Consider the following 27,617-nt stretch of genomic DNA (forward strand, 5'->3'; position numbering starts at 1 on the left):
ACTGCTGCTGCTGCTGCCCAGCGACACCTGGGGCCCAGCGCCCAGCACACGCACCACGCAAGGGGGACTGGTATGTCTGAAGAAGGAATGACGCATGCCCAGAGGAGGACGCACAAGTCACAGAATCGAGGCCAGGCCTGGACAGCTGTGTAGAAGGCCTGAGAACACTGCTGGCAAGTACCACCAAGATTCACAACAAGACAAGGTCCCGCTCTCCCCTGAAGGACTGCACTGTGATTAGAAAGTCACGTGAAGATCAGCTGCTGGCCACTGGGGCGCCTCTGGAAGAGCCGTCTCCCCCGTCACTGGACAATGGCCACGTCTCGGTAGTGGTTCTATGAAGCACGACTGGGTGCCACACGACCCCATACTAGTGTGCAGGGCTGCACTCTGCAGTGAGAGCCATCACATTCCTGGTTTCAGGATACTCCCTCACCCCAAAGTGCCCTGGCGCCCGAATGCAGTGGGGCCTGCTCCCCCACAGCCCTGGTGGACACTGCTCCACCTCCTGTCACAAGCCTGTGCTCCCCGCAGGACGTGGCCAGGCAGGGCAGGCCTCCCGTCCCACCCCTCTGCTGAGCAGCACCAGTTGCAGGCACACGCCACACTGCACATCCACGGCAGGGCTCAGCAGGTGCTGCAGCGCCTAACGCGTCTCCTGGCAGCGTGAAGCGTCGGGACGGTCATGCTCCTCAGAGGCTGGGTGTAATGCAGCTCCCTGCCAGAAGGGCAGCAGTTGGTCACTTCTGCTCGACGTGCCCAGGCATAAATGCACTGAGCCCTCTGATCTCCGGGCACTTGAGGTACTGACCTGGCACCGGTGAGAGGTGGGTGGCAGTGGAGCTGTGTGGTGGCGGTCATTGTGGGGACCCAGCAGGTAGGGTAATGAACACGATGCAGCTGGCGAGGGGCAGGGTAAAGACTGCGACAGGACGGGCACATGCAGAAACCCGAGGATGATGGACACAGGCAAGGGGCCATTCAGAAAGGCCTAGCCAAGACTCGGGCACCATTGTCACAATACAAGGCAAGTGCCAGCAGAGCCAGACTCAGCAGCCACGCCTGGCTCCTGCTGCCAAGTGACCCACACACCAAGTTCTGGCCCATGAGACACATCAGGCTGAGCCCAGGGCATCACCCCCCATCCCTCCAGGGCCAAACCGCCACAGCACCAGGGCCACTCCCTCCTCCCTCAGGGGCCTGCCTTGGCCAAGCCCAGTCCCCAGGGACACATACCAGGCAGGGGTCCCACAGGAGCTCTGACATCTGCTTCATGGCTCTGGCACTAGCCGTGATGGCTTTGTTGGTCTCCTGCTGCACTGCATGCCTGGGGCGCGGAGAGGCAGGGAGTGGGCACGGCAGGGAGAACGGGAGAGCAAAGAGTGGCAGAGGGACAGGCAGAGTCCAGCAGAGAGCACAGGGAGGCAGAGAGGAGGAAGAGGGAAGGGCAGAGAAGCGGCAAGGCGCCAAGACAGGAGCACGGGAGAAGCAGACAAGGCCGAGGAAGAGGGGCAGGACAGGCAGAGGCCGGGACCAGGTGGGAGAGGGCGGGAGGAGCGGGTGCAGACAAGCAGACAGGGAGAAAAATGGCAAGGTGAGTTCTCGTGGTGGGCAGATGGCCAACAGCAGGATGGCACCAGAGACCACCATGTGCCATCACCAGGAGTCCCCAACACATAGGCACACAGCTGGCTCAGAGTCTTCCAGCCCTGGGCACAGCGTCTGCACTGGTGAGGAGGCCCAGCCAGCCCCCTGCACAAGGGCCCTGGAGCCCCAGGCAAGCACGTGGCCTCTGGGGCCCCAGGTAAGCCTGTTGCTACCTCCAGAACAGGGCACGAGGAGGAGGGCCCAGGCGACCCTGGCCACAGACCAGCTTCAGCTCTGAATGTGCCCCAGCAGCAACTGAGCCAGTGCTCTCTGCAGGCACTGACCCTCCCCAACAGAGTGACACCTGGACACACACATCCAAGTCACACCCGAAAGAAGGTGGGACCCTGGCCTGGCAGAACCCAGAGAACCCTCCTGACCCTTTGCGAGGTAGCCCAAGGGCAAGGCAGCACTGTTCCCCCAGGACCTTCAGCAGTGGTTAGGCAGTGTAGGTCTCGGGCTCTCAAGGCCACCCACCGGGCACCGGCACTTGACCAGGTGACACCCTGCAGGCAGTGCCACCGTCCAGCACCACGGGTCATGGCCCAGCCTGAGAGAGGACGCTCACTGCCACCAGCACTCCCTCCCCACCATGGCCCTTCGGTGCCAGAGCATGTGGCACCCAGAACTCAGGAGTGGCAGCCTGTTCAGGAGACACTGCTGGGGGCCCAGATGAGGGTGTGTGCAGGGGGACCCCACAGCCAGGTGGTGGGAAGGCTGGTGAGAGCTGCAGACAGAGGCCTTCCTGCTTCAAGGACTGGAGGGCACAGCTGCCACCCAGTGGGGTCTTGCCTCCTGGTCCACCTCCTCCTTCCAGGGCCCTCCCAGTCCAGGGGCTGCCCACTCACTGTGCTGACACATGACAGAGCCTGCCACGTCGCCCTGGACCACCTCCTCACTGCCACTCCCCACCAGAACCTCTTCGGCAACCCTGCCACAGCCTCACAGCCTGAGACCCTCTGAACACCCGCATCCCATGGTCCTGTCCCCACCTGGGCCTGAACTCCAGACTGTCCTCCCTAGTGGCGCTCGGTCATTCCGCCTGGGCATCCCACTGCTCTGGTGTTCAGCTGCCCAGGATCCCCAGCCCCGGCACCCCGCCTTCCTGACACTGCAGCACAGGTCTGGGCTCCTCCTGTTACCATGCCCCACTTTCCAGTGCAGCACGCCGGGGCAAGCCCACAGCCAGACCAACACAAGGCAAGCACCTCCACGCCTGCTGCTCCCACACACCCCAGGGCTCCTGCACGGCCTCCTTGCCCACCACTGCCACCATGTCCCATGCCATCCCAGGCATAGTACCTTAATAAGCAAGGCTGCTGAAAGGCAGGTCAGGTGGTGTCCTAACCCTCAGCACTCACCATGACTCCTCATTTCTCTCCCACAAAGCCAGAGTCCTTGCACCATGTTGCAGCCCTCCCTCTGACCCTCCTGAATCTCCGACTCCACCCCTAACCCTGCCCCTTGGCTGGCCCCTCCCTCTTCAGCCCCTGCAGTCTGGTTTCTACTGGTGCCTGATTCAGACAATCCCACATTCGTGCTTTGCAGTCCCTAGACAGCCCGGGCAGCAACCTGGCACTGCAGATGCAAGTCAGTGGGCAAGACACTCAGCCAGCCCTGGGCCATGCTCCTGGGAGGCCTGGCTGTAACGACCTACACCTGCCTCTGCCCAGGACCGAGCTCTCCACTCCTCCCAGACTCCATCCCAAACGGTGGCTGCCCACATCTTCAGGGAGCCATGAGCACGAGAGCAAGGGCGGCCTGCTTCTGTGCCACGTCACCCAGGTCCTCTTCCAGCGTCATCTCCTCTCTAACCCCTGCAAGGCCCCTTACCAACCTAGCAACCAAGGTAGTAAGAGCAGCAGGTGCTCAGCCAGCAAACCCAAGCAGCAGCGATGGAGGAGGCGGGAAGGAGGAGCTTCAGCGGAAGGCAGGCAGCCAGAGCACAGGCCTTGGAGATCAGCCACCTTCTGGCGCTGGTTTCAGTGGCAGGCCCAACGGAGTTACGATTCCAGGGTCACCCTCCCCATCACGATGGAGCCCACCAGAGGAGGCACCAGAGCTTGGGTGCAGGCAGAGAGGGCTTCAGCCTGCAGCTCCTGAGCTCGGCTGGCAGGGACAAGAGGATAAGCTTCCTCTCCAGGAGCCCTTGGGGAGCCAGCCACCAGCCCACAGAAAGGAGGGCGCTACAGACAGGGACGTGGAGCAGACCCACTAGAGACAGTCAGCGGAGCCGAAAGCCACCCCCGAGGGCTCGAAGTTCCCAGTACAGCTGGAGCCGTCGAGAAGAGTCGAATGACCCACACGGAGAACAAGAAGAGGACCTGACTGCAGACCAACACGAAAGAAGGAGAGGAGCCCGCGCTCGCCGGGACAAGCACTGAGGCCAGAGACACCCCTGAAGACACGAGTGGCCAACGCGACGCGACAGAGAGCCCAGGAGCTCTGGCGGGGACGAGGTCGACCTGTGCCAGACACAGGTGCAGACGCTTCGCCCTCAGAGATGAGGGACAGTGGAGTCGACTGCACGAGCTGGCTCCAGCCCATGCCAGACCTAAGCAAAGAACTGAAAGAGGAAACAGGCGTCATTCCAGAGCGCAGGAGCAGAGCTCCAGACAGCCCAGAACGGAGATGAGGCACTGCCGCGGCACTGACTCGAGGGGTGCAGGGGTGGCCTAACGCTGGAGAGTCAGGGCGTGAGCCAGGCACCGAGGCCACACCCACGATCCCAGCAGCTCAGGAAGCTGACAGGAGGAACACAGTTGAGGCCAGCCTCAGTCACTTAGTGAGGCCCCCTCTCAAAATAAAAAGGACTGGGGATGTAGCCCAGTGGTAAACTGCCCTGGGGTTCAATCCTCAGCACAAAAAGAAAGTCAAGGTGCATAACCGTGACTTGGAAGGAACCGGTTAAAGAGGAGGAAATGTCTCGGTAAGTTATGCGGAAAAAGCCTTGACACAATCCAACTCTCAATCATGACTACGGCTCTAGGAAAACTAGAGAAAGAACCTGCTAGGTAGAGCAAGAACACCCCACATCGCTCACTCGGGAGGCTGGCGCACCCGTGTCCTGCCCCACTGGCCGCATCACGGCTCAGAATGGAGGGCCAGGAAGCAGGACGCCCTCAGGCACCACTATGTCCCTCCACAAAGGAAATCCCGAGGGGTCCACAGAAAAGCTCCTGGAATCAGTAGTGAACCCAAGGTGGCCACAGGACACCAGCAGTGCGCAAAAACCAGCTGCAGTCAAGAGCAGACAGTGAAGTGTGAACAATGTCACTGGAAGCAGCATACAGCCACAAGGTCACTGAGCCAAAACCAACAGAGCACATTAAACACTCAACAAGTCCTGCACACAGAAAGTCACAAGGTGCTGCCAAAAGAAGTCAAAGAAAGGACGTGCTCATGGCAGACCCAGCAACTGTAAGAGACCGATTCTTATAGAAATCTATAGACGCTATGCAGCCCGAGTTGAAATTATAGCAGGTTTTTAAAACAGAAACCAACTGGGTGATTCTGAGATTTCCACTGAAACACCAAGAGAATGAGGGTCCACCAGCACTTCACAAAGAGAAGCAAGCCAAAGGGGAGCCGCACCTGACTGGCCCAAGCAGGGACTCGGAGAGGGGACACAGCATTGGCCTGGACCACAAAGCAGCAGCACACAGCAATCCGATCCACACCCAGCAACAGGGCAAGCAGTTGTTCACAAAGCCGCCGACGCATTCAACGGGCAAGATGGATGTTTCGACAAATGGCACCAAAAGCCGATCTTGTGTTTTTAAAAAGTAGCCTCGACCCTAACTGAGGGCACACGCAGGAATAAATTCCACAGGTTCCACAGGCCTAACTGGGAGCACTAAACCACGCCTGGGCATCCGGCGGCTTCCCCACACGTGAGGCCGGGTACCGGAGTGGCTCCCTACGGCGGGCGCTGTGCTTGATTCCACGCGGTTCTGGAGTCACAGTCCAAGCAGCGCAGGCTCCTGTGGGCCCTGCTGCAGTCACTGAGTCGCACCATGGCGGGAGCCTGCTGCCTGTCAGTGGTGAGGTCTCCTCATGAAGCTGCCGGGACCCAGTCGTGGCTCCAGCCCAAGGGCTCAGCCCAGCCCTGGGCCTCTCAAGGGCCTGCTTCCGACACAGTCAGGACATGCCACCTCTGAGGGCTGCTACCGAGACCCTGGGGTCCAGATGCACCTCGGGGACACGCCGTACTCAAGCCACAGCACGAGTAAAGCATTCCTGATCTGTGCTGACGTTAAAAGCGTCTGCTCTTCTAAGAGACTCTTAACGATGAAAAGGCCGCCACAACGCAAGCAAAGCACGCTCGGCACAGGCACCTGACAAAGGGCCTGCAGGGAGGGCAGCAAGGACACTTGCAATCCAATACTCAGACCCACGGCCAGCGAGCAAGAGGCACGCTGCAGAGATGCCGCAGGGAGCCCGCCAAGGGACCGTGTGTGGAGACGTCCCACACCATCTCCACCGAAGAGATGCGCGTTGAAACCACCATCAAGTGGCACGTGCTGTCCCCACTGCCAAGGCCCCAGGCAAAAAGGCCAAGGCCACGGAGGGCCAGATGCCCTCGGCTGGGTGCTGCCAAAGCACTGCACCACCTTGGCGGGGACGGCGGGGACAGGGACGGTGGGGGGCTCCTGGGAGCCTCGCCAGTGCAGGCACCCCTCCACTCCCAGGCCTCGCCATGAGACACGCAGGGCAGTCCTTCTCCCCTTGATGGCCAGAGAGGACCCAGCTGGAGCTCCCAAGTCGCAGGAGGGCAGCGGGGGCTGTGCGGGGAGAGGCCAGGGAAGGGCTGAGCAGCCCACGCTCCACACACACACGCCATGGAAAACACCACATCGCCAGCATGGAGATGGTGCTGCAGGGCCCAGCAGCTGTGAAAGGAGTCAGGCGTGATGTGGTGGCTGCAGAACACGGCAGAGTGTCACCCCACAGAAGCAGCAGGCTGGCTCCGGCAGGGCGCCCTGGGTGTCTGCCGTCCTCGGGCTCATGGGGACCCGTGCTCCCAGAGCTGGGCACTCAGGTGAGCGAGAAGCCATGTAGGCCCTGGTCCATACGCAGCCAGCTTGGGATGATGGGCCAGGCTCACTCTTGTTCGCCAGCACCCACACAGCTGTGCCCCAAAGCAGTGGCTGCAGAGGACCCTGTGGGAGACCCCACGACCACCTCAGGTTCCTGCTGCAGAACATTCTGGAACATGGCACGGGGAGGTTGTCAGGTACTGGACTGTGTGTCTTCCAAAGTCATGCACGGGACATATCTGGAGATGGCCTTGAAGGTGGCCAGGGTTCATGGCCCTGAGGTTAGGTGGGCCCACTGCTGGGGTTGGGTCATCATGAGGAGGCAGCAGGGAACGTGCTGTCTCCAGATTCCGCTCACCTGCACCCTTTCTCCCTCCCAAAGGTGCAGACTCAACGAGGAGGTGTCCCTGCAGCCAGGAAGCAAAGCATCTCGGCAGACCCCAGCCTTGCACAGTGACCTTGGCAGCATGCCCTGCCGTGAGAGCCCAGTTGAGTGTCTGCTTACGGCAGCAGAGCTGCTCAAGACACAGCTGGACTCACGTGGTCTTGCTAAGTCGAGGAGATAAGAAAGCGGAGCTTGGGAGGCTGAGGCCGCCGACAACCCACGAGTCCTGCTGAGCAGCACAGTGTGTGTGCAGGGCGAGGCTCCAGCAGGCTGCCCAGCAGCAGTGACGGTGCCCAGAGGCAGCCAGCAAAGAGACAGGCTGGAACCCAGGGTGTGAAGCGGAGACCCCAGAGGGAACAGGCTCGGCAGCAGGGCCACGCCATTGCTGGAGTAAAGGTTGCCAGGAGCCAACCTCCAGGGCGCCAAAAGACACTGCTGACCCACAACTGCCTCCACAGGAAACCCAAACACTCTCCCAGGAAAGGCACTCAAAGCCATGGCTTCACAATGTGCAGCCCAAATGAACAGACCCAGCCAGCAGCAGGGGTATGATCAGTGTACAGCAGAACACACAGCCAACAGAGAAGGCGCTGCAGACGAGGCCATCAGCAATCACAACATGTGACAGGCCAAAGGTGTAACACCAAATGTGGGCACAGCAAGGACAAAAATGGTAGACGTACAAAAGAACCAAATGCAACTTTGAGGGGTGAAATATATGATAGATTTCTAGAATAAAAATTCTCTAGAAGGGCTTAATGGCAGAGTAGATGCTTCAAGAGACGAGATCAGTCACCTAGAGACAGCAACAGACATGGTTCCAACTGGTGTCAGGGAGAGCAAGAGAAAACGAGGGAAACCCAACCCTGCAACATGAGAGCGGCAGCAGCGGCGCAGCCCAGGCGTGGTCGGTGATCCAGGGAGGAGGAGCAGAGGCCACTGGGAGGAAAAGCAACCAGACTCCACAGATTCAACAGAAGTGCAGACCCACAGAACCAAGAGGAGCAGCACACCAGACCAAGAAGAGCAGAAGAAACACCCTGAAGCACACCACAGAGAAGAGCTGAAAGTGAGCGGGAGGGGCTGGGCAGTCAAGAGGACCCAGGCTGAAAACCAAAGAGAAATTAGAAACAGGAAAAAAGGATAGGCAGACTGGGCAGACTGTGGAGCAACAGCAAAGGGGACAGCACACTCAGCTGGCACGGCCCCTCGGGAACAGGAGCAGGAGGGAAGGGAGGAAATCTGCAGAGACGTGAATGAAAGCAACCCACAGACTCAGAAGCTCGAGGGATCCCAAGCAGATCCTCACCTACAAAGAAGAATGATACACATGCTTATGGTTTGAACAATGGTTCAAAATCAACGATAAAGAAAGGTGTTGAGGGGCTGGGGAGATAGCTCAGCCAGTAGAGTGCTTGCTTTGCAAGCAGAAGGCCCTGGGTTCGATCCCCAGCACCCCAAAAAAAAAAAAGAAAGGTGTTGAAGGCAGCCAGAGAAAAAGACACACCACTTAGCCAGGAACAAAAAGAAAGACAGCAGACTTTCCATCAGAAACTATGTGATCCCAAAGAGAATGGCGAGGCATTTCTAAAAAGGGCTCAGGGAAAAAACTGGGAACCCAGAACAGAATGTACTTCAAACCAAAAATGCAGAGAGGACTTTCTCCAACAGACAAAACCAGAGAGCGTGCCCTGCCACTCAGACCTGCCTTCAACGGTGGCCAGCAGCTCTTCACAAGGTCAGAAGGGGAGCCACAGAAGCGTGTGTCCACACGAAACAGCAGGTCTCTGGAGAGGACCAACATCAAGCCCTAATAGAAACTGTTACCTGAATCCCCAAGAGATGGTCGACCACCAAAAGCAGGAGCAGCAGCGAGCCGGTGGCCACACAGCACTCTGGAGCAACTACAGGGCAGGACCGGGCGGCTGCAGGGCTCTCAGGCCACAGGGAGGAGCGGGAGGCAGGCGGAGCCTGAGGCCCAAGGAAGCAGCAGCACCAACACCGCGATGACACAGCAGTGACAGAACTGACCTCGGGGACACCGGAGGCCAGACCAGCTCAGCCTGTCAAACACACCCGGAGTCCAAAGCAAGCTGAATTCATAGCTGTAAAGCTTCAACAAAGAAACCCCAGGCCAACTCCAGTGGACGCCAAGGGAAGAAATTCATGCAGCTCCCGACAGTTCCCAGAAAGCGGAAGCTCACTCGCTGGGCAGGTCAGGGCCACCAGTGCACCTCATGACCACAGCAGGGCAGGACGAGGCCAGCCACACGCACACTGGGGTGGCACGCCCAAGCGCAGCTCTTCCCAGGGGTGCGGACGGGTGCGCGCCCAGCCCCACTGAATCCCCCTGTGTGCCCAGAGGCCTGGCACTGGACTGTGCTCCTCATCTGTACCTGCCATAGGGTGTCACAGGCCCTGGTCCTCGGGGACGTGGGGTGCCATGGGACTCTGTGCCACGTGCTTCAGGGTAAGTGAGCACCAGCCCACTCCCATCCACGCCCTGTCTTGCCAGGCTGCGTCCAGGCACAGGGTGGGCAGAGTGAGGGGCACACAGTAGGAAGGAGGGAACTGGCAGGAGATGACCACACCAGAATCTGACCCCGGGGGCACATGCCCTTGGGTAAGCACAAGCTACAAAGGGACACCATGTGGCCAGCGCACCTGAGGCATGGGGCTGTGAACGAGAGCCCAAAGATGATGTCGCCCTCAATCACCCATGATGAGAAGCTTGATTTCACTGGTTTACTTACCAGTTCTTAATTGCATGCTTGATTATGTACAAATTTACTTCGTTTTAAGAAATAAAGACACCTCATTGCAATCCCTCAATCAATGAGGCGTGTTTAGGAGACTCTGAAGATGCAGCATGGCAGTGGGAGGCTTCTGGGATGTTACAGCCTGCTCCCCAGACACCTGGCCGAGCCTGAGGCACCTGCTACCCTCGGTCTACTCAACCTGGACTGGCTCCTGGCTGCACCCCCTTCACAAGATGGGCTTCCACACCCACAGTCATGCTGCGGCAGGGAGCTCCCAACTGTCCAGGCAGGGCATTGGGGCGAAGGTGGGCAGGGCCGGGAGGGAGAAGGGAGGCCAGGATGCCACTCCTGCTGAGCGCTGCGTGGTGCTGGCACCAGACTCATTCAGCAGTCGTGCACAGAGGAGCACCCTCCATGCAGACAGGTCACCGCTCGGCCAAGGCTGCTCAGCCAGCCAGCCACTGGGGACAAGCCACGCCTGCCCCTGCTGGAGCCCTGCGGGAGCTCCAGGAGGGCAGCCGGTGGACACGCCAGGGAGGCGGGAGGGTGGCTACACCATGGCCGAGGCTGGGCTCAGGGGTGGGCCCAGTGCTCCACCAGGAGGGGGCTGCCTGGAGCAGGCGGAGGTCAGGGCAGCACCACGCAGGTGGCAGAGGGAGGCCCTGGCCAGGGGTGTTTTCCAGCCCCCCCCGCCCCACAGTGACGGGAGCTAAACTGCCAGGAAGAACGGGGATGGCCTGGCTGCACGGCTGCAGGGCAGCTAGGGGGCGGGTGGGAGAGGCTCAGTGCTGCCTCCTGCGTCTCTGCGGTCAGCAGGAGCCTGGCGGACTCCACAAGCATCTGCTCCCACACTCTGAGAAGCTGGGCTTCCCTTGGCTTCCCACCCAGGTCCAGAAACAGTCCAGGACGCCTGTGCAGACAGTGCCAGAGCGCCACACACAGAGCTGCCCCTGGGGCCGGGAGCAGCAAGCAGAGTGTGAGGGCACGGAGGTCGGGACGAGGGACGGCACAGGGGTGGGTCTGCATGGACAATGAGGACTCTGAGAGCTGAGTGCACCCTGCAGGCGCGACCCTGAGGCTCCTCGCAGCGCTCCTCAGGCCTCCTTCCCCGGGGGCTGTCCAGAGGTGCCAGGGGTAGTCTGACTGCAGCGAGGGAGCAGGTCGGCTCCAAGCCAACCTCGGCCTCCCTCTGCCCCAGCCCCGCTGCTTACAGATGGTCCCGCTCCTCAGCCACCGCCGATTCCCATCCCAGGGCCCAAGGAGAGGATCCCTATCCAAAAGGCCAGGCCAGGAGGTCAGCTCCCCACACCCAAATGGACGTCCATTCACCACACAGACTGCATCGACCCAAGGCCATTCCCTTACCTAGGGATCTTTACAAGGCTGAGAGTCCAACGTGAGCAGGAGAGGCCCAGGGCCCTTGCAGCCAGCTCCTCGGTGTGTTCGTCTCCCAGAGCTGGGGACAAGGCAAACAAGAGGGCCATTTCCCCAAAGTCCCGGAATAACTCTGACTTGGTCTTCCATGTCATCAGTCATGACCCTCCCTGCTAGAACCTTCCACTGGTTTAAACGGCTGTGGAATTAAAGTCAACAATCTACCACAGTTTCTGGGGTCCTGTGTGATCTGCCCAAACTACCGCCTTCTCCCTGCCAGTCTCCAGCAGGACCCTCACTAAGCAGCAGCCACCTCTTCTGGTTCCTCAAACACACCATGTCTGACGCTGCTTCAGGGCCTGCAGCAGACTGAAAATGGCTGCAAAGTTCTTTGGCTCCCCTCTCCCCGAGAAGTAGGGTTCACATCCTTTTCTTGGAATCCAGATAAGCTTTGACCGAGAAAGAACGGATTGACCTTGGGCAACTTCTCAGAGGGACTGTGAAGGACGATGTCCTCTGCCTGTTTGCAGGAGTGTTCCTAGGAGGACTCCTCTCCTGGGCTGGCAGGAGAGGAGGCAGCTGCTCAGCCACCAGGCCATTGGGGGCCCAGCCGCCTGGGGAGACCATGCAGCTTGCTCCTGGGGAGCAGAGCTCGGGCCTGAACCATCCTCCAGGAGCTGTCATGCACAGGCCCTGGTACTGGATTATCTTGATCCCTCTGGTGCCCAGTGGACACGCTAGTCCTGGCTGAGAGAAGGAGGGTATTGCTCACACAAGGCTGGGAGCCCAGCCTCCTGGGACCCCATGGCTGCCCACTGAGCCACAAGCTGGAGGCCCCTGAAGGTCACCCCCACCTCAGGGCCACTCTGACCTGCACTCTGGGGTCCCTTTACTCCACACCATAGAAGGGAGGTGAGTGGAAGACATCACTATGAGCTCTTGAGGAGGTTGGAGAAGATGGCTCACAGGAAGGAGCTAGAAAGCCCCGGGGAAGCAAGACGTCTGCCACACACCAGGAGTCCACAGCTCCCTCCATCCCTCTGCAGACCATGCCAGCCCTACAGTGGACAGGATTACCCAAGGTCCACCAACCAGGATGGGCAAGGGGTCAGGGCAAGGTCTGTAGAGAGGAAGGAAGGCAGCCCACAACCAGTGCTGAGCCTACGATACACACACAGCAATCAGGTCTGGAAGGCTCTGGAAGGCAAGCAAACCATGCCTGCAGCCTGTCAGCAGTGAGCAGCAGGGAGGCAAGGGCATGAAGGTATGCTTCTGGTCCTGGAGCCCAGATGGGTGCTGCTACTGGGGCTGTGGTCACTGTGGGCCAAGCCCTGTGTTGGGCCACCTCCCCACTATGTGGAAAGCCCTCTGCTCTCCCAGGCCCACATTTGGGGATAATGTCTTTAGCTAATCAGACACATAAGTGAAGGCCACCTGAAGGCACCCACCTCCTGGCCTCCAGGGACAGCCCAGGAGACAGGCAGTGACACAGGATTAAACAAAACAATGTCACTGGGACTGTTCACGACACTGTAAAAAGACAGAGCCAATAGCCCCAGCCAGCTGCATCACACGAGTCACGTGCACCCAACAGCATCCTCATCCCCCACCAAGAGCTCATCTTCAAAGTCCCTGACGAGGCGCAGTCACACCACACACCCCGAGTGCAAACTGCCGCTTCCAGAACGTGAGCCACTTAAACCCAATTCAGCAGAGGCCCAAGGCACCGCGTGTCAGTGGCTCCCCAGACAGGCCGAAGGTCCATGCTTCCTGTAACAGGCGTCCAAAGCTGCCCTCGCAACCGGAAACAAGGACTCCACTTTCAGAAAGAACAAAGAAGGACACAGGCAACGTCTACAGAGGGCCTCGGTGCCAGGAGCACAGGGCGCCCACAGGCAGGGCCGCTCCTGCTCCTGCTGCGTGCAGCTCAGTGAGGATGGAGACGTCCTGAGCACTTGTCCAGGGCTGCAGTCCCCACAGCCCTGTGCAGCAGACACGGCAGGCGGCAGAGACAGACTGAGGCCTGTCAACGTGGTGGGTCCAGTGGGCAGCTCTGCTGACTGGGGATGAAGCACCCCACATCACTGGAGGCCAGAACCAGGCTGGGTCCAGACCAGCTGGGGCAGCACCTGCTGCATGGGGTCTGGGAAAGTAGGGCCCCCAGCCTGCCAGGTCCCCTGAGAGCCCTGCACGCCCACAAACCTGCCCAGCACATTGGGGTGCGAACTCACCACCCCTGAGGAGCCTGCCCTTCTCCTCCCAGCCCACCAGGGTCCTGGCTCAGCACAGAGCACCACAGGTGCCTCTCCCTTGGGGCTTGGACCCCATCCCAAACCAGTCCCGCCCAGGGGAGGCTGACAGGTGACTTCATGACATGACTTCATGACAGATGACCCCCTTTGAGGTTCAGCTCCCCACAGGGTGGAATCGGAACCAGAAGTGCCCACTTCTGCCCAGCTGCGTCCACAGGTGTGAACATGTGCAGGCCTGTCAGCTAGCCTGGTGCGCAGCAGAGACACGCTGGAGGATGCTGGTGATGGGAAGCGTGTGCAGCCACACGGCACCTGGGTTCCCCAGGGTGGGAGGGTGCTTGTGCCTCAGGAGAGGTGCCTCAGGGCCGAGCGCCCCATCTGAGGCCCAGCCCCCAGCAGCTGCACGTGTGTGCCCACGTGGACAACCCAGCTGTGCAAGTGGGTGTGGCACCACACACAGGCGCAGGATGGTAGCTGCCACTCACAGGCTGTCCCGCAGCTCCTGTGTGTCGCTCAGTGTTCCCAGGGACCGGAGGCTCCTCTCCAAGGTGGTCACTGTCCAAAAGAAGAGGGAAAAGGCACAAGGATTAGAAGGACCCCCCCACTGCTCTCTGTGTGGCCATCATAGCAGAAACAGGGCAATCAAGGCCCTGAGCCAGAGACCACACAGACCACCACGTGACCTTACACCAGGGCCCAGCAGCCTCACGCAGGCTCAGTCCATCCCTCCCAGCAGAGGCCACCCCAGGCAGTACGCTCTTCCCACTGTACTAGGACTTGACAGGCCCAGGCCCAAGGATAGCCCGCCCAGGGGAAGTGCACCCAGGTCTGGGGAAGGCTTCTCCCCTCCCAGGGATGTATGGGGTGTGGCTTTTATTCCCCCACCTAGCCTCAGTGACCTCTGTGCCACCAGCCCTGCCATTCGGAGGAAACCAAGGACATGCTCCTTCCTCCACAGGGACTCCTGCACTCACAGAGGCAGGAAGAACCAGGAGTGGAGCAGAGGTGGGGAGAGGAGAAGAGCTGACTGGACATGGACGCAGCCCCACGTGCTCCTGAGAACCTGGGACATGGACCACAGGACAGCGGGGGCAGGGCAAGGTCTGGCACCAGCATCACCTCGGATCACCTCAGTGGCCCAGAGCAGCTAAGAGAGAGGGGGCAGACCGACGGACATACCATTGGAGCTGATTCGGAAGACACTGGCCGAGGTCTCCTGGCACAGCTCCTGGAGGTCACAAGGGTCAACCTGTGTGGCTGGAAGAGGAGGCACAAGCTGATGCTGCTGCCCCCGACAACCATCAACAGCACCCTCTCCAGTGGTTCCCAGAGGAAGGACCCTGGAGGCACAGCTGCCCTGCGCCCCACCTCCTGCCCTCCAGCCCTGCTTCCTCAGGCAAAGGCTCAAGGACAGACACTGCACCGCCCTCCTAGTACACAAGCTGAAGAGACAGGCAGCGCCTCACAAAGGGGAGACACGGAGGCACCGCACCCCAGCAGTCGCCCCGGGGGTACACACACAAGAGGAACAAGGACTTCCACCCACACAAAACTCCCACAAGAATGTTCAGAGCAGCACTGCTTGGTGGGAAGGTGGAGACCACCTGCACGTCCATCATCCCACCAGCAAGGACCGAGATGGGTCCAACTACTGCAGAGCACTGCTTCATCCACAGAGGAGGGTGTCCCCAAAACACCAGGCTAGGCGACAGCTGCCCATTCACACCACACATCCAGACACGGCAGGCCAGCGAGGTGGAGCCGGAACGGGGCCTGCAAGTGCAGGCGGGGCTGCCCAGGGCTGGTGGACGGTCTGTGGCGGAAGGTAGAGGGACTACGCCAGGATCAGTGACTAGCACACTTAAGACTGTCAGGCACAGGCTGTGTGCTGGGCGCTTTTATCTCGATGTAATGAAACCACAGAGAACGCGCGGGGAAACTCCAAGTCCTGGTGAGGACAGGGTCCAGCACAGGCTGCCGGGTGAGTAAGCGGTGTGAGCCACTCACGGAAGTCTGCAGGCCACACACTGGAGCACCTGCCCATCCTGCAGCCCACAATCACCCAGGACACCTACGCAGGGAAGCAAAACACAGCCGCAGGAGCCTTGCGTGAGAGAGACGGTGGCAGAATTGCTCTGAAGAGTGCGACCTGGAGGTGCAAGCGCAGGGGATGCAGGAGGGGGCGGGGCGTGTGCCCTGCCTGTGGCCGGAACGCCACGCAGCCCAGTGACACCATGGCACCCTGTGCCCAGCGTCAGTGCACAGTCAGGCCTCCGACAGAGGAAAGCAGTCCATGGTGCCTGTGGCTGGGCTGGGCTGGGGCAGGGCAGCAAGGACCTCCTGAAAGAGGGCACGCCCGGAGCCTGGACAGGGCTGTGGGCCGGCATGTGCCAGGAGGCCCAGAATGGCAGAGTTTGGACTCTGCGTTGACTGCACATAAAGTCCACCTCAGAAGGGAAGCGGAGGCAGTAACGAGAATGGAAAGAAGACCCGAGGGCGGCTCTGAAGGGCACACGGGCCAGGGCGGGCCACGTGTGAGGGGAGCAGGTAGAATCCAGGCAGTGGTGCATGATGGTGACTGCAATTCTTCCAACCTCCTCCGTGTTTCCAACTCTCCACGGTAAAATGCGTCAGGCTAAAGAACACGGTGTGAGGCTTGCAGGATGTGTGGGGTGGGGGACGCTAGGATGCCAAGGCACTGCTGTGGTGTGCCTATGAGGGGTCCACCAAAAGCTCCTGCTCTGACGCAGGAGGAGAAACGATCAGGTCACGAAAGCTGTCAGCTCACCAGTGGATGAGCTCATTCGGTGGACTGACAACGGGGCATGGCTGGAGGAAGCAGGCCACCAGGGTGTGCCCCTGGGGCTACATGTGTCCCCTGACCACTCCTCTCTGCTACCTGTGGTGAGCCGTTTCCTCTCCTATGACTTTCACCAGGATGTTCCTCCACCTCACCTCAGGACGTGGCCACGGACCTGGCCAACCAGGACGGAACCCCTGAAACTGAAACCGTGAGCCAAAATAAACTTCTCCTTCTCTAGACTGTCCTTGTCAGGTATTTTGGTCACAGCAGTGAAAAGCTGACTAAGAAAAGTTGGTAGCAGGAGTGGGGTCACTGCAGAGGCTAAGATGACCATGTGGTTCGAAGCCTTTGGAACTGGTTCACAGGAGGAGTCTGGACAAGATGAGAGACGCGGGTTGGAGAGGCTCAGAATGCTGTAAGCTCAGTTCACAAATGCTCTGGAGGGAGCGCCGAGGACCAGAACCCAGCAGGAATGCAGACGGCGAAGACCGTGCTCACGAGGTTTCAGAGAGCAAGAGGGCTCCACTGGGAACTGGACTCGAGGCCACTCATGTTACCTGGCAAGGAAGCTGTTTACATCTCACCCATGTCCTAAGACTTTGTGTGAGGCTGAACTTGAAGGTGGTGGAGGGAAACTTAAAGGCAGCATTAAAATTACAAGTGCAGCACTGCAGCAGTGGCATGGATGCCGCTAGCAGCTTTTAGCTTGTTTTACTATGAGAATCAGGAGCACAAAGCAGAAAGGAAAGATGTGAAAAACTTGCAATCTGGCCAAAGAAACACACAATATTGAGGCTCAGGAAGTTGTGGGTGTTGAAGAGATGACTGCCACTAAAGAGAAACTAAGTACCTGGCATAGAGACAATGAGAAAAATGCCTTGAGGGCATCTCAGGAATCAGTAACACCACACCCATGGCAGATTCAAGGGAGTAGAAGTGAAAAGTTGAGTAAGAGATCACAAAAGCGACAGCACCCTGCTTTTAAAGGGGGCCTAGAAAGTTGTTTCTGCAGGATCCAATTCACTGTGTTCAGCTGGGTACTCACAGGACACGGTAGTTACAGTACAAGGGGGCCTAGCGACTGCTTAAGCTGGCAGCAAACCTTGACATCACCCCATGGTGCTTATTCTGCAGCAATGCAGAATGCTAGAGTTAGGGGGTCACAGAGCTTCCACTGAAATTTTTAAAGGAAGGCCTGAGAGGCCAGGCGAGTGCAGCAGGGTCAGAACCCCTGCACCTTGCCCTGAGAGGACCATGTGTAAAGCTGTGTCGTAGCTGAAGCTGCAGTGGAGACCCTCCAGGATTAGAAGACACAGCAATATGCAACATCTGCCCAGGAAAGCTTCTGGCTGTGGTCAGAACCAGCCTGAGAGAGAAGTCGTGTGGGTCAGAAACCAGTAAGGCCAGAGGGACAGGCTGCCCAAACCCTCTGGAGAGGACATCTCGCTACCATGTGCCCCAGCAGTCAGACATGAAGCTACCGGACTTGACTGCTGGCTGGGTTTCAACCTTGTTTGGGTCCCATCCCCTCTTTCTATGCCTCCATGCCTTCCTTCTGGAATAGGAATATTTACTCTAGGCCAATATATATCAGATAAATATAACCAGAGGCTCATGGGTAAGAGTTTGCCTTGAATTTCAGAGGAGACCTTGGATTTCTGCTGGAACTAAAACGACCACGGGGCTCCTGGAGATGGACTAGATGCATTCTGCACTGTGAGATGGACACAAGCTTTTGGGGGCCAGAGTGGAATGCTATGGTTTGGATATGAGGTTTCCCCCAGAACCTTCTGTAGTGGTTCAGGAACAGAAATGGTTAGATAATTAGAGTTGTAACTTAATTATTTGATGGATTTATAATCTGAGTGGTAATATCGGCAGGTGGGGTATGCCTGGAAGAGGGGGTGCCCTAGAGGATTGCATCCTGTCCACTTGGCTCCCACTTCTTTCTCTCTGCTTCCCAGCCACAAGGAACTGAGCAGTTTTCCTTTGACATTCCCTTCTGCCAAGATATCCTGCCTTACCTTGGGCCCAGAGCAATGGAGCTGACCATGAGACTTCAGAAACCTTGAGCCAAAATAAACGTTTTCTTCTCCAAGTTGTTCTTGTTAGCTGTTGTTCTTGGTTAAAGCAATAAAAAGCTGGTTAGCACAGGGACCCTCCAAATGTTCATGCTCTCTAAGCCAGCCTATGAGCCCAGAAGAGAGCAGAGTGCCACCTCCAGGGCTTGACATGTAGTTGCCCACAAGGACACAGGCCCAAGCCCAGCTCTGCTCAGAGTCACAGGGCTGGCTGGACAAAGGCAGGGTGGACCCCAATGCCCTCGCTAGCATGAGCAGGCCCTGGTGATGCACTCACCCAGCTCACGGGCTCATGGGCCTCCCACATCCCGGCCCTGGCCTCTAGGTCCAGCTGCTGTACTCACACAGCTCAGCCTGGAAGGGTACCTGAGCTGTCTCCCAAGAAACGGCTCAGCACACACAAGACATCCAGCCACCCGGCACACACCACTTCACGTACGTGGCAGGCTCTGGAGCCTGAGATGCCTTCACCAAGCTCAGTCTCAGGATGGTCACACCAGGGCAGCAGTGACAAGGGAGATGAGAGGACAAGTTGTGCCCATGGTGGGGTGCGGGTCCCCAGGCCAACTGCCATAACCACTGTCCTCTAGCAGGAGCATACAGAACAAGCCAATGACCAGAGGCTATTCTTCCCAGGTACAGATAAAGAAACTGTAGGCAGAGGGCAGAGACCTACACAAGGCCATACCATCAGAAAAGGGCTCTGACCTCAGGAAGAAACACGTCAACCGTCCAGGCCTGTGGGGCTGTCCTTGCCCCTCCCTTGCTGTGCATGAGCTATCACAGCCACATGGGCAGGTAGGCTCCAAGGCCCAAGGTGGCTGCCTGGGCAGAGGGCTCAATCCAGGACTGGAGGAGGAGGGGTGCCCAGAGCTGCCGCACAGAGCAATCTCCCAAGAGGAGGCAGGACCCCACCTGGGCAGGCACCCTGCTCACTGCCACCCTTCAGCCAAATGCATGAGGCCGACACTGCAGGACACTGGTTCACTGCCAAGGAAACCACGGTGTCATGGTTTGGATGTGAGGAGTCCCCCAAAAGCTTATGTGTGAGACAATGCAAGAAGATTTAGAGGGTAAATGATGGGTTATGAGACCCTAACCCAATCACTGAATTAATCCCCTGATGGAGATGAACTGAGTGGTAACTGAAAGCAGGTAGGTTGTGGTTAGAGGTGGTGGACACTGGGGTTGTGGCTTTGGGGTATGGATTGTGTACCCAGCAAGTGGAGATTTCTCTTTGTTTCTGATTATGTGAGCTGCTTCCCTCTGCCACACTCTTCCACCATGATGTTCTGCCTCACCTCGAGCCCCAAGGAATATAGCCAGCTATCCATGAACTGAGACCTCTGAAACTGAGCCCCCAAATTAACTTTTCCTCCTCTATAATTGTTCTTCTTTTTTCTCATTTCATTTCTAGATTTATTTTAAAAGGCATGTTTAATATTCTCATTTAAGAAAATAAAAGCATTTTACATACTTCTGTGTATCAGATACTGTACAGGCAGTCTATACATATTTCACTAAATTATCAAAACTTTACTTGCAATAATTCCTTTTATTTCACAAAAAATGACTACATGTTGAGAATAACTTTCTCAAATTTATAAAATCGCAAGAAGGACAGTTAAACATAATAAATTTTCTCAACCTCTTTGGAGTCCTGTTTAAACTAAAAGATCTGCTCAGAACAAATATAGAGGATTCATTTGGCATCCTCTATAATTGTTTTGAGCAGATCTTCTAGTCACAGCAATGAAAAAGCTGATTAGAACAGAAATTGGTAAAAGGAAGTAGGGCTGTTGCTGTGACTAACCTGACCATGTGGTTCAGAAGTTTTTGGAGCTTTTTGGAATTGGTGGGAGGAATTTTGAGATGTTTTGGAGTGCAAGCTGGAAATGGTTTAGATTGTTGTAAGCAGAGCTTAATGGCCAATTCGTGTGGAAGCTCAGAAGACCAGAACACCAATAGGACCATAGACAGTGAAGACAGGGCTCAAGAGGGTTTAGAGTTTTCGGCACTCTGCCTGTGTCCTGAGACTTTCTGTGAGGCTGATTTTAAAAGTGGTGGATTTCTTAATCTGGTGGAAAAAATTTCTAGAGAGTATAGCATTCAGGCAGTGGCATGGATATTGTGGACAGCTTTCAGTCAAATTTACTGTGATAATCAAGAGTAGAAAGATTTGAAGAACTTGGACTTGAAAGGTGAGAGTAAAATGGGCTCAGGAAGTTGCAGTTGTTAAAGACATTACCACCACTAAAGAAAAGCTAAGGACTTTGCCTAAAGACAATGAGAAAGATGGCTTGAGGGCATCTCAGGAGCTGGCAAGACCACACCCATCTCAGACTCAAGGAAGTAAAACTAAAAATTCTCTTGAGACCAGTAGGGTACTCTTCTTGCACAAGGGGCCATGAAGGTTTTTCAATGTGCTCAGCCACCCAGACACCCAGCAGCTGCTACAGCCATGGTCCTTGGAGGCTTTACATTGCTCAAGATGGCTGCAGACTCTGGCGTAAACCACATGGTGCTGGTTCTGCAGGAATGCAGGATGCTAAAGTTAGAGGGTAATGGAGGCTTCCACTGAGATTTCACAGGAAGGCCTGGAAGGCCAGGCAAAGTGCAGCAGGGTCGAAGTCTCTGCAGGCAGACCTGGACAGGGTGATTCATGGAGATGAGAGAAGGAAGCCGAAACTGCAGTGGAGACTCCCAAGATTAAGAAATGGCAGGGCTGGAGCTGGAGCTCAGAGGCAGAGTGCTTGCCCAGCAGATGTGAGGAACTGGATTTGATCCTCAGCACCACATGAAAATAAACAAATAAAATAGGGGCATTCTGTCTATCTACAACTACAGAAAAAACTAAAAAAAAAAAATAATAATAATAACAGGACCCGGGCACAGGATCTGGAGTCTCTGAGGCTGGGGTTCCTGGTCAGTTTTTTAAAAAAAAAGAAAGAAAAGAAATGACAGTAAAGTGGGACATGGTCCTAGGGAAGCTGCAGGAATCGAGCAGAGACAAGCCAACAGGAAGGCCACCTGAGCTGCTACCAACAAGGCCAAGGGGCAAGTCTACACAAGCCCCTTGGATTGACACCACAATGCCATGTGCCCCAGGTGCCGCTCACAGACTATAGGACTTGTTTGCCCAGCTGAATTTCAGTCTTGCTTTGGTCCTATCCCTTATTTCTAGGCCCCTATTTTTGTGAATGGAAATGTTTATTCTGTACCTTTATATATTGGATCTTGCAAATAGCTTTTGATTTTTATAGAAGCTCATGATACGAGCTTGTCCTGAAATCTCAGAGGATATTTTGGACTTGAACTTTTGGGCAATCTTGGAACTGTTGAGACTAGGAAGACTCTTGGAAATGGACAAAACATATCTTACACTGTAAGATGGTCCTGAGCTTTTGGGGGTCAAGGGTGGAATGTTATGGTTTGGATGTGAGGTATCCCCCAAAAGTTCATATGTGAGACAGTGCAAGAAGGTTCAGAGGATAAATTGGGTTAAGAAAGCCCTTAACCCAATTAGTAAATTAATCCCCAATAGCAATTAACTGAGTGGTTTTAACTGAAGGCAGGTAGGGTGTAGCTGGAGGAGGCAGGCATTGTGGGTGTGGCTATGGGGTATACATTTGTATCTGGCAAGTGGAGACCTTTCTCTTTACTTCCTGATCATCATGTGAGCTGTTTCTCTCTGCCATACTTTTCCATCATGTTGTTCTGCCTCATCTCGAACTCCAAGGAATGGAGCTAGCTGTCCATGAACTGAGATCTCTGAAACCATGAGCCCTAATAAACTTTTCCTCCTCTATAATTGTTCTGAGCAGATCTTTTAGTCACAGCAGCAAAGAAAGTTTACTAGAACTCCAGGGATCAGAGAATGGATGCACAAGTCACCACGGCCACCCCTACTACCCCTGATCCGGGAGACCTCCGAGCCACCCCCCACCCTGCCTGCCAGCACCCTGCCCCACACAGCAGACCAGCAGACCCAGTGCAGTACACCACATCACGCATGCTACATGCCTGCAGGTCAGGACAGGTCAGGTGTCTGTTATGACTACAGTGGCCACGCTGGCAACATTCTAACCACAGGTTCAACCTGCAGCAGGAGTTGAGTCAGATATGCAAACCAGACACGGGGAGAGCCACAGCAAGAGCCTAGGGACCAGGTGGGGTTGTCTCCCAGGCTGAGACTGAGTCCCAGTCAGCAGTCCTAGCAGGGATCTGATGCCCAAGCCCAGTTTCCTGCCCAGAAGGAGGAGAGTGGCGGCAGACCTTCGTCACACCACAAAGGCAGGGAAATTACCTGGTAACCCTGACGTTTCCTTCTGACGGGTCTCAGGATTCTGTTATTCTGCCCAGGTCTCCTCAAACACCACCTTCGTTTTGCCCCAGGCCAAAACCCACACAGCCCTTCTGGCCAAGGCAGACCCTGCCTTCTCCTGGTGGCGAAAGTCAGCTCCAAGCTTTGTGCTGTGGTCAGCCTCCCAGGAGAAGACGACTTGACATGGAGGACAGTAGGCCCAAGAAGCCTGATGAAGCTTTGTCTTCCAGATGGACCAGTCCTCACCGCCACCTGGTTCAGGACAGTTTCTTCAGCCCTTGCCCCACAAGCCCTCCTGAGCCCCCCTTTCCCAGAGGCACCTGCCCCCCTTCCCCTCACAACTGCCTGTCTCTGCCTCAAGGAAGCCTCCCAGCTCCAGCTCCCTCCCACCCAGCCTGGTGGGTCCTGGCCACCCCTGTAGCCCACACTGCATCAACACAGGCAGGTGACAGCCAAGGCGGAACAGAGGGCAGTGGGAGGAGCTGACCACTGACCAGTAAGGAAATGTGGAGAGGAAACACTCAAATGCACCTCTGCAGAACCACAGCTAGAACCCTGGGGGAGTTAAGTCTGCCTCCCGGCCTCCAAGGCCAGCCCTCGGTGGCTGTGGGTGTGGTGGGGGCAGGTGTGGCCCCGCAGCAGACAACAGTACTCAGAGGCAGGAGACCCTGCCACACCACTGCCACGTGCACCCCATGGCAGGCACCCTCCGAGCTGAGAGCTCCTCCCGACCCCAGCCGGCCATCGCAGGCCTGGGTTCTGGGACATGTCACCGGGGCTCTCACAGCCTCACGTTCTCAGCTGTAAGGTGATCAAGACAATTTTCCCACAGCAGGGACATGGAGCACTCCCATTTTTTCTTGTCTACAAAAAGAAACCAAGGAGCTATTTGGTCCAAGCACCCTCGCTCTCCACAAGACCTACACTCAGGTGACACAGCTGTTTACGCTGAGGGGACAGACCCTCCCAGGCAACAGGCAGCACCCACCCCACCCTTCTCTTCTCTGGAGGCCAGGGCTGGGACAGCCTCTGCCAGCGAGTGCTGTGGCTCGCTAGCTCTGCCCTGACCCACACGAGTCCTGCCCTGGACGTGGCGCCTGGTGCTAGTACTGCTGCGACCCCGAGAACACGAGCCCTCACACAGTGGCTGAGCAGGCTGCAGATGCTGTCTCTGTGCGGCTGGTCCATCAGCACTGCCCATCGGGGCTGGAGGCCCGACCTTCATAAGGCAGATACCTCCTGCCTCATTACCAGAGATGCCCACGTGGTGGAAGGACACTGAGCCCAGGGCCAGGCGGCTGCATCCAGAAAGCTGAGCTGAGAGCCCAGGGGCCAGCCTGGCCACTGTCCAGGAATACACTAAATTCTGTTCAGCAGCCAAGTCACTGCAGGGTCCTGGTGGTCCAGCAAGCCGGAGGTCTTGGCCCCTGCATGGGAGCAGTGTCCAGCACGCTCGGTCCACTGGCCAAGGTGCCACGGCTCTCATGCAGAACACACCCGTGGGCAACCCAGGAAGGCCCTGCCTCCAGAGGGGAGCATGACCCTGTTGTGGAACCTGAAGAACAGCTAGGCCACCAGGGAAAGCATGAGGGCCAGGGCCTCATGGCCAGGGCAGGTGGCCAGCTGGCATTTTGGGATTCAGTCATCTACAGGAAGGGGAGAGGTGTGGGTGTTCCAGATGAAGACGGAGGCCCCAAGGCCCAGGCACAGGAACAGACAGCTACAGGGTCTATCCCATGACTGGCTCTTTGCCCTCTACCAAAATCTGGAGAGGATCCTGTGTAGGATCTCCATCTCAGCAGACAAGAGACAACAGCATGGGGAACACCGTGTAGACAGTGTGGCCATGCAAGTTGGGCACCACTGGCCATCTCTGAAATCCTGGGTATGCAGTCACACAGCTGTGGACATTTCCCAGCCTCCCTTGCAATCAAAGAGGTTGACTCCCCTCTGCCCTCAAATTTGAGAAATAAAGCATGTGAGCTCCCTCCCACATGCTTAAAAGACACAGCCACACAATGGCTGCCTCTCACTCCTCCTGTCCTGGCTGGGGTGCTGTGGGGTGCAACCCTGCCTTGACCACACAGATGAAGGACAACACCCTCAGGGAGAACGGAGCACACTGCCCACGTGCCCGGGCCTGGCTGGACTGTGGTACAGGAGAGACACGCTCCGACTCACTGTAGGATCTCTGCTTCAACAACACAGACGTCCTTAACCCCACAAACAAGCACGCAGGAAGTGCCGCAGACTTAGCTCCTCAGCACACAAAGTATGGAGGGGCAGAAGAGAAGGGGTGGGTTAATTCTGGAACATGCTAGTCCTCCTGTCTGCCTCTTGCCCTCCCAGGCCACACAGCCACAAGAGGTCACTCTGATGTGACAAAGGAACCACACAATTCCCACCTAAGCCTCTGTATCCAGGGGAGGGGACAGGCTAGGGCTGAAGGAGAAGGCAGGGGACTCAAACTCAGGGTGGAGGTGAGGTTGTTCACCGCCCCAGGGAACAATGAGGCCCAGAGGGACAGGGACCCACCCAGGGTCAGCAGAGGAAAGAGGCCTAGTCCAGCAGTTGACCATTTGAGTTAGTTAAAGGTGCTGAGGTGGAAACATGTACCAGAAAGAGAAACCATGGTGTCAATGGTATATAAGAACAAAGACAAAAAAAAAAAAAAAGGCGGATTCTCATGAGATAACTATGCCCAGCAGTAGAGATGTGCCTGCCATACGGAGCTTCAGGCCCAGTATCGCTGCCTCTGCGAACTACTAAACACTGGCCAGAAAATCAGAAACGATTTCCGGATCCTGGACAGCACTCAGTGCAGTGGGCAACACGGAGCGAGGGAGAGAAAATTGGGCCAGCCCAGCCCAGCCCACCCGACCGAAGCGGCTCCAAACTTCTGAGCAAGGGGCAACCAGAACAGGCCCAGCAGCCTGGAGCTGAGGGACCCCACCAGGGTGTGGCAAGGCAGAGGTGACCACAGTGGGGCAGAGAGGTGACACCAACCCGAGAACTCAGTACTGCAGGACAGGGGAGGGGGAAAGGGCACAGAAGGGCAACGCAGGAGGCAAACAGAAGACAGCAGGTTCAAACAGAAGCACACGGCACCACGCAGAAGATGAGCAGCCAAACCTGACCAGCCAGGCATGGGTGGAAAGCCAACAGCAACTATACTGCGACTGAATACAACTATGAATTCAGTTCCTCAGCTGCAACAGCTGCATTTTGAGTGCCCTTGAGTCACATGTGGCAGGTGGCGGGTAGCTGCCACCCTGGAGGACAGAGCACAGCACCTCCCTGCCATCTCCAGAGGCTCTGGCAGACAGCACATCTCAGCCTCAGCAATCAGAAAGCAGAGACTGTCCACTCAGAGGGAGTGGCAAGGCCCTGCTGTTACATGTCAGGAAGTAAAACGGCTGGAGAATATGACTTCTAAAGCTATCACACGGGAGGCAGAGCAGAAGACAGGACACACGCAACCTGGAGAAAAGACAAAACAGACCCAAACACGTGGGAACCTGCATCCCCCCGACCCCAGAAACACTGGCGCACAAACTGACAGCGGCAAGGAGCAACTCAGTCCACCAGCGGAGTCCCTCGCCGACCCCCCAGCAGCCAACAGGAGTAGACGGGAAGTGGGCGAGGAGTCAGGCGAGGGGAACAGGAGCACACGTGTGGAGCGGCCAGCCAGCGTGGCACATGTCGGAGCCCAGGAGCACGCACTGAGGTAGGACGCACGGCACATACATATCCAAGATGGTGGGTGTCACGCGAAATACATTCTCTGAGCACAAACAACTAGAAACCAGTAGCAAAAAGAAATCTGTCAATAGACATTGTTGCTTCAAATCAAACAGCACATATCTAAATAAGTGCAATGGAATAAAGCATAGGGGAAGCAGAAATACTTCAAATGAATGAGATGAAAAGACATTTATATAAGAGAAGCAATGCAGAGAGGAAAATTCATAGCAGTGAACATTAGAAAATAAGAATGGGGGGCCTAAGTCGATTATCTAATAAAGGCAAACTAAACCTAAGTAAACAGAAGGAATAAAAAACAAAGATGATCAGACATCAATTCAACAGACATCAGAGGAAAATTTTAAAAATCAGGTTCTTTGAAATGATGAGTAAAATCAATGAATTTACATCAGACTAAGACAATAAACTTAAACCAGGCAAACCAATGCAGATCAGCCATGCCAGGAAAGGAGAAGAGTATCACTGCAGACCTGCAGAGAGGGGACAGGAAGTCTCTGGCAGCCTCGCCGAATTAGCCTGACAACTTACTCGCAGCACCTGAGTTTCCTGAGAAGCGCAAAGCTCACTTACTTGAGAGGCAGAGGCCAGAGCACCGTTACCTGGGATAGAGCCGACCTGCAGTGCGAGACCTTCCCAGGGCGAAGCTACGGGCCCCAGGCTCCCCGGCGAGTCCCCCCACGTCCCACAGGGTGACTCAGATGCTACACAACTCCTTCCAAAACCAGAGGAGGAAAGGCTGCTCACTTCACAGTCTCAGGACACTAAGCAGACCTCCTGACCCACGGAAGCGAGTGGGCGGCCAGGTGAACAGCCATCTGCCTGGGACAGAGGCGGCAAAGCAGCCCGCCGCCTACGGAACAGAATCAAACCCACCACACACAAAACTGACTTGGCATGCGTCACAGGCTGGAGCACGGGGCCAGAGGCACAGAACCCTACACGAGAAGCAGCACAGCCTCTCACAGCCTTGGCGCAGCCAAGACCAACGAAGGAGGCAGGACACAAACCCGAGCCACCGAAGGAGGGACTGCTTAACTGGCGAGGCTTCTCGCCTGCACAAACGCAGCCCGGAAAACAAAGAGGAGCCACAGTCTGAAGGAAATATTCAAACAGATACGTGACAAGTACATAACGTCCAAAGTAAACGAGCTGGGTAATATTAAAACCCAATGTCACACTGCGACGGGT

General features: G+C 56.7%; 1 protein-coding gene across 1 annotated transcript in view; it reads right to left on the bottom strand.

Moving 5' to 3' along the window:
• The window catches only part of TSNARE1 (t-SNARE domain containing 1), a 110,732-nt gene that overhangs the window by 30,127 nt on the left and 52,988 nt on the right, over positions 1-27,617 (bottom strand). Inside the window, 3 exon segments of the mRNA XM_079154119.1 lie at positions 1,237-1,327; positions 13,942-14,011; positions 14,636-14,713. Of these exon segments, the coding sequence (XP_079010245.1) occupies positions 1,237-1,327; positions 13,942-14,011; positions 14,636-14,713 (239 nt within the window).

The sequence above is a fragment of the Sciurus vulgaris genome (genome assembly GCF_902686455.1).
Source record: "Sciurus vulgaris genome assembly, chromosome: 1".
Taxonomy (NCBI): Eukaryota; Metazoa; Chordata; class Mammalia; order Rodentia; family Sciuridae; genus Sciurus; species Sciurus vulgaris.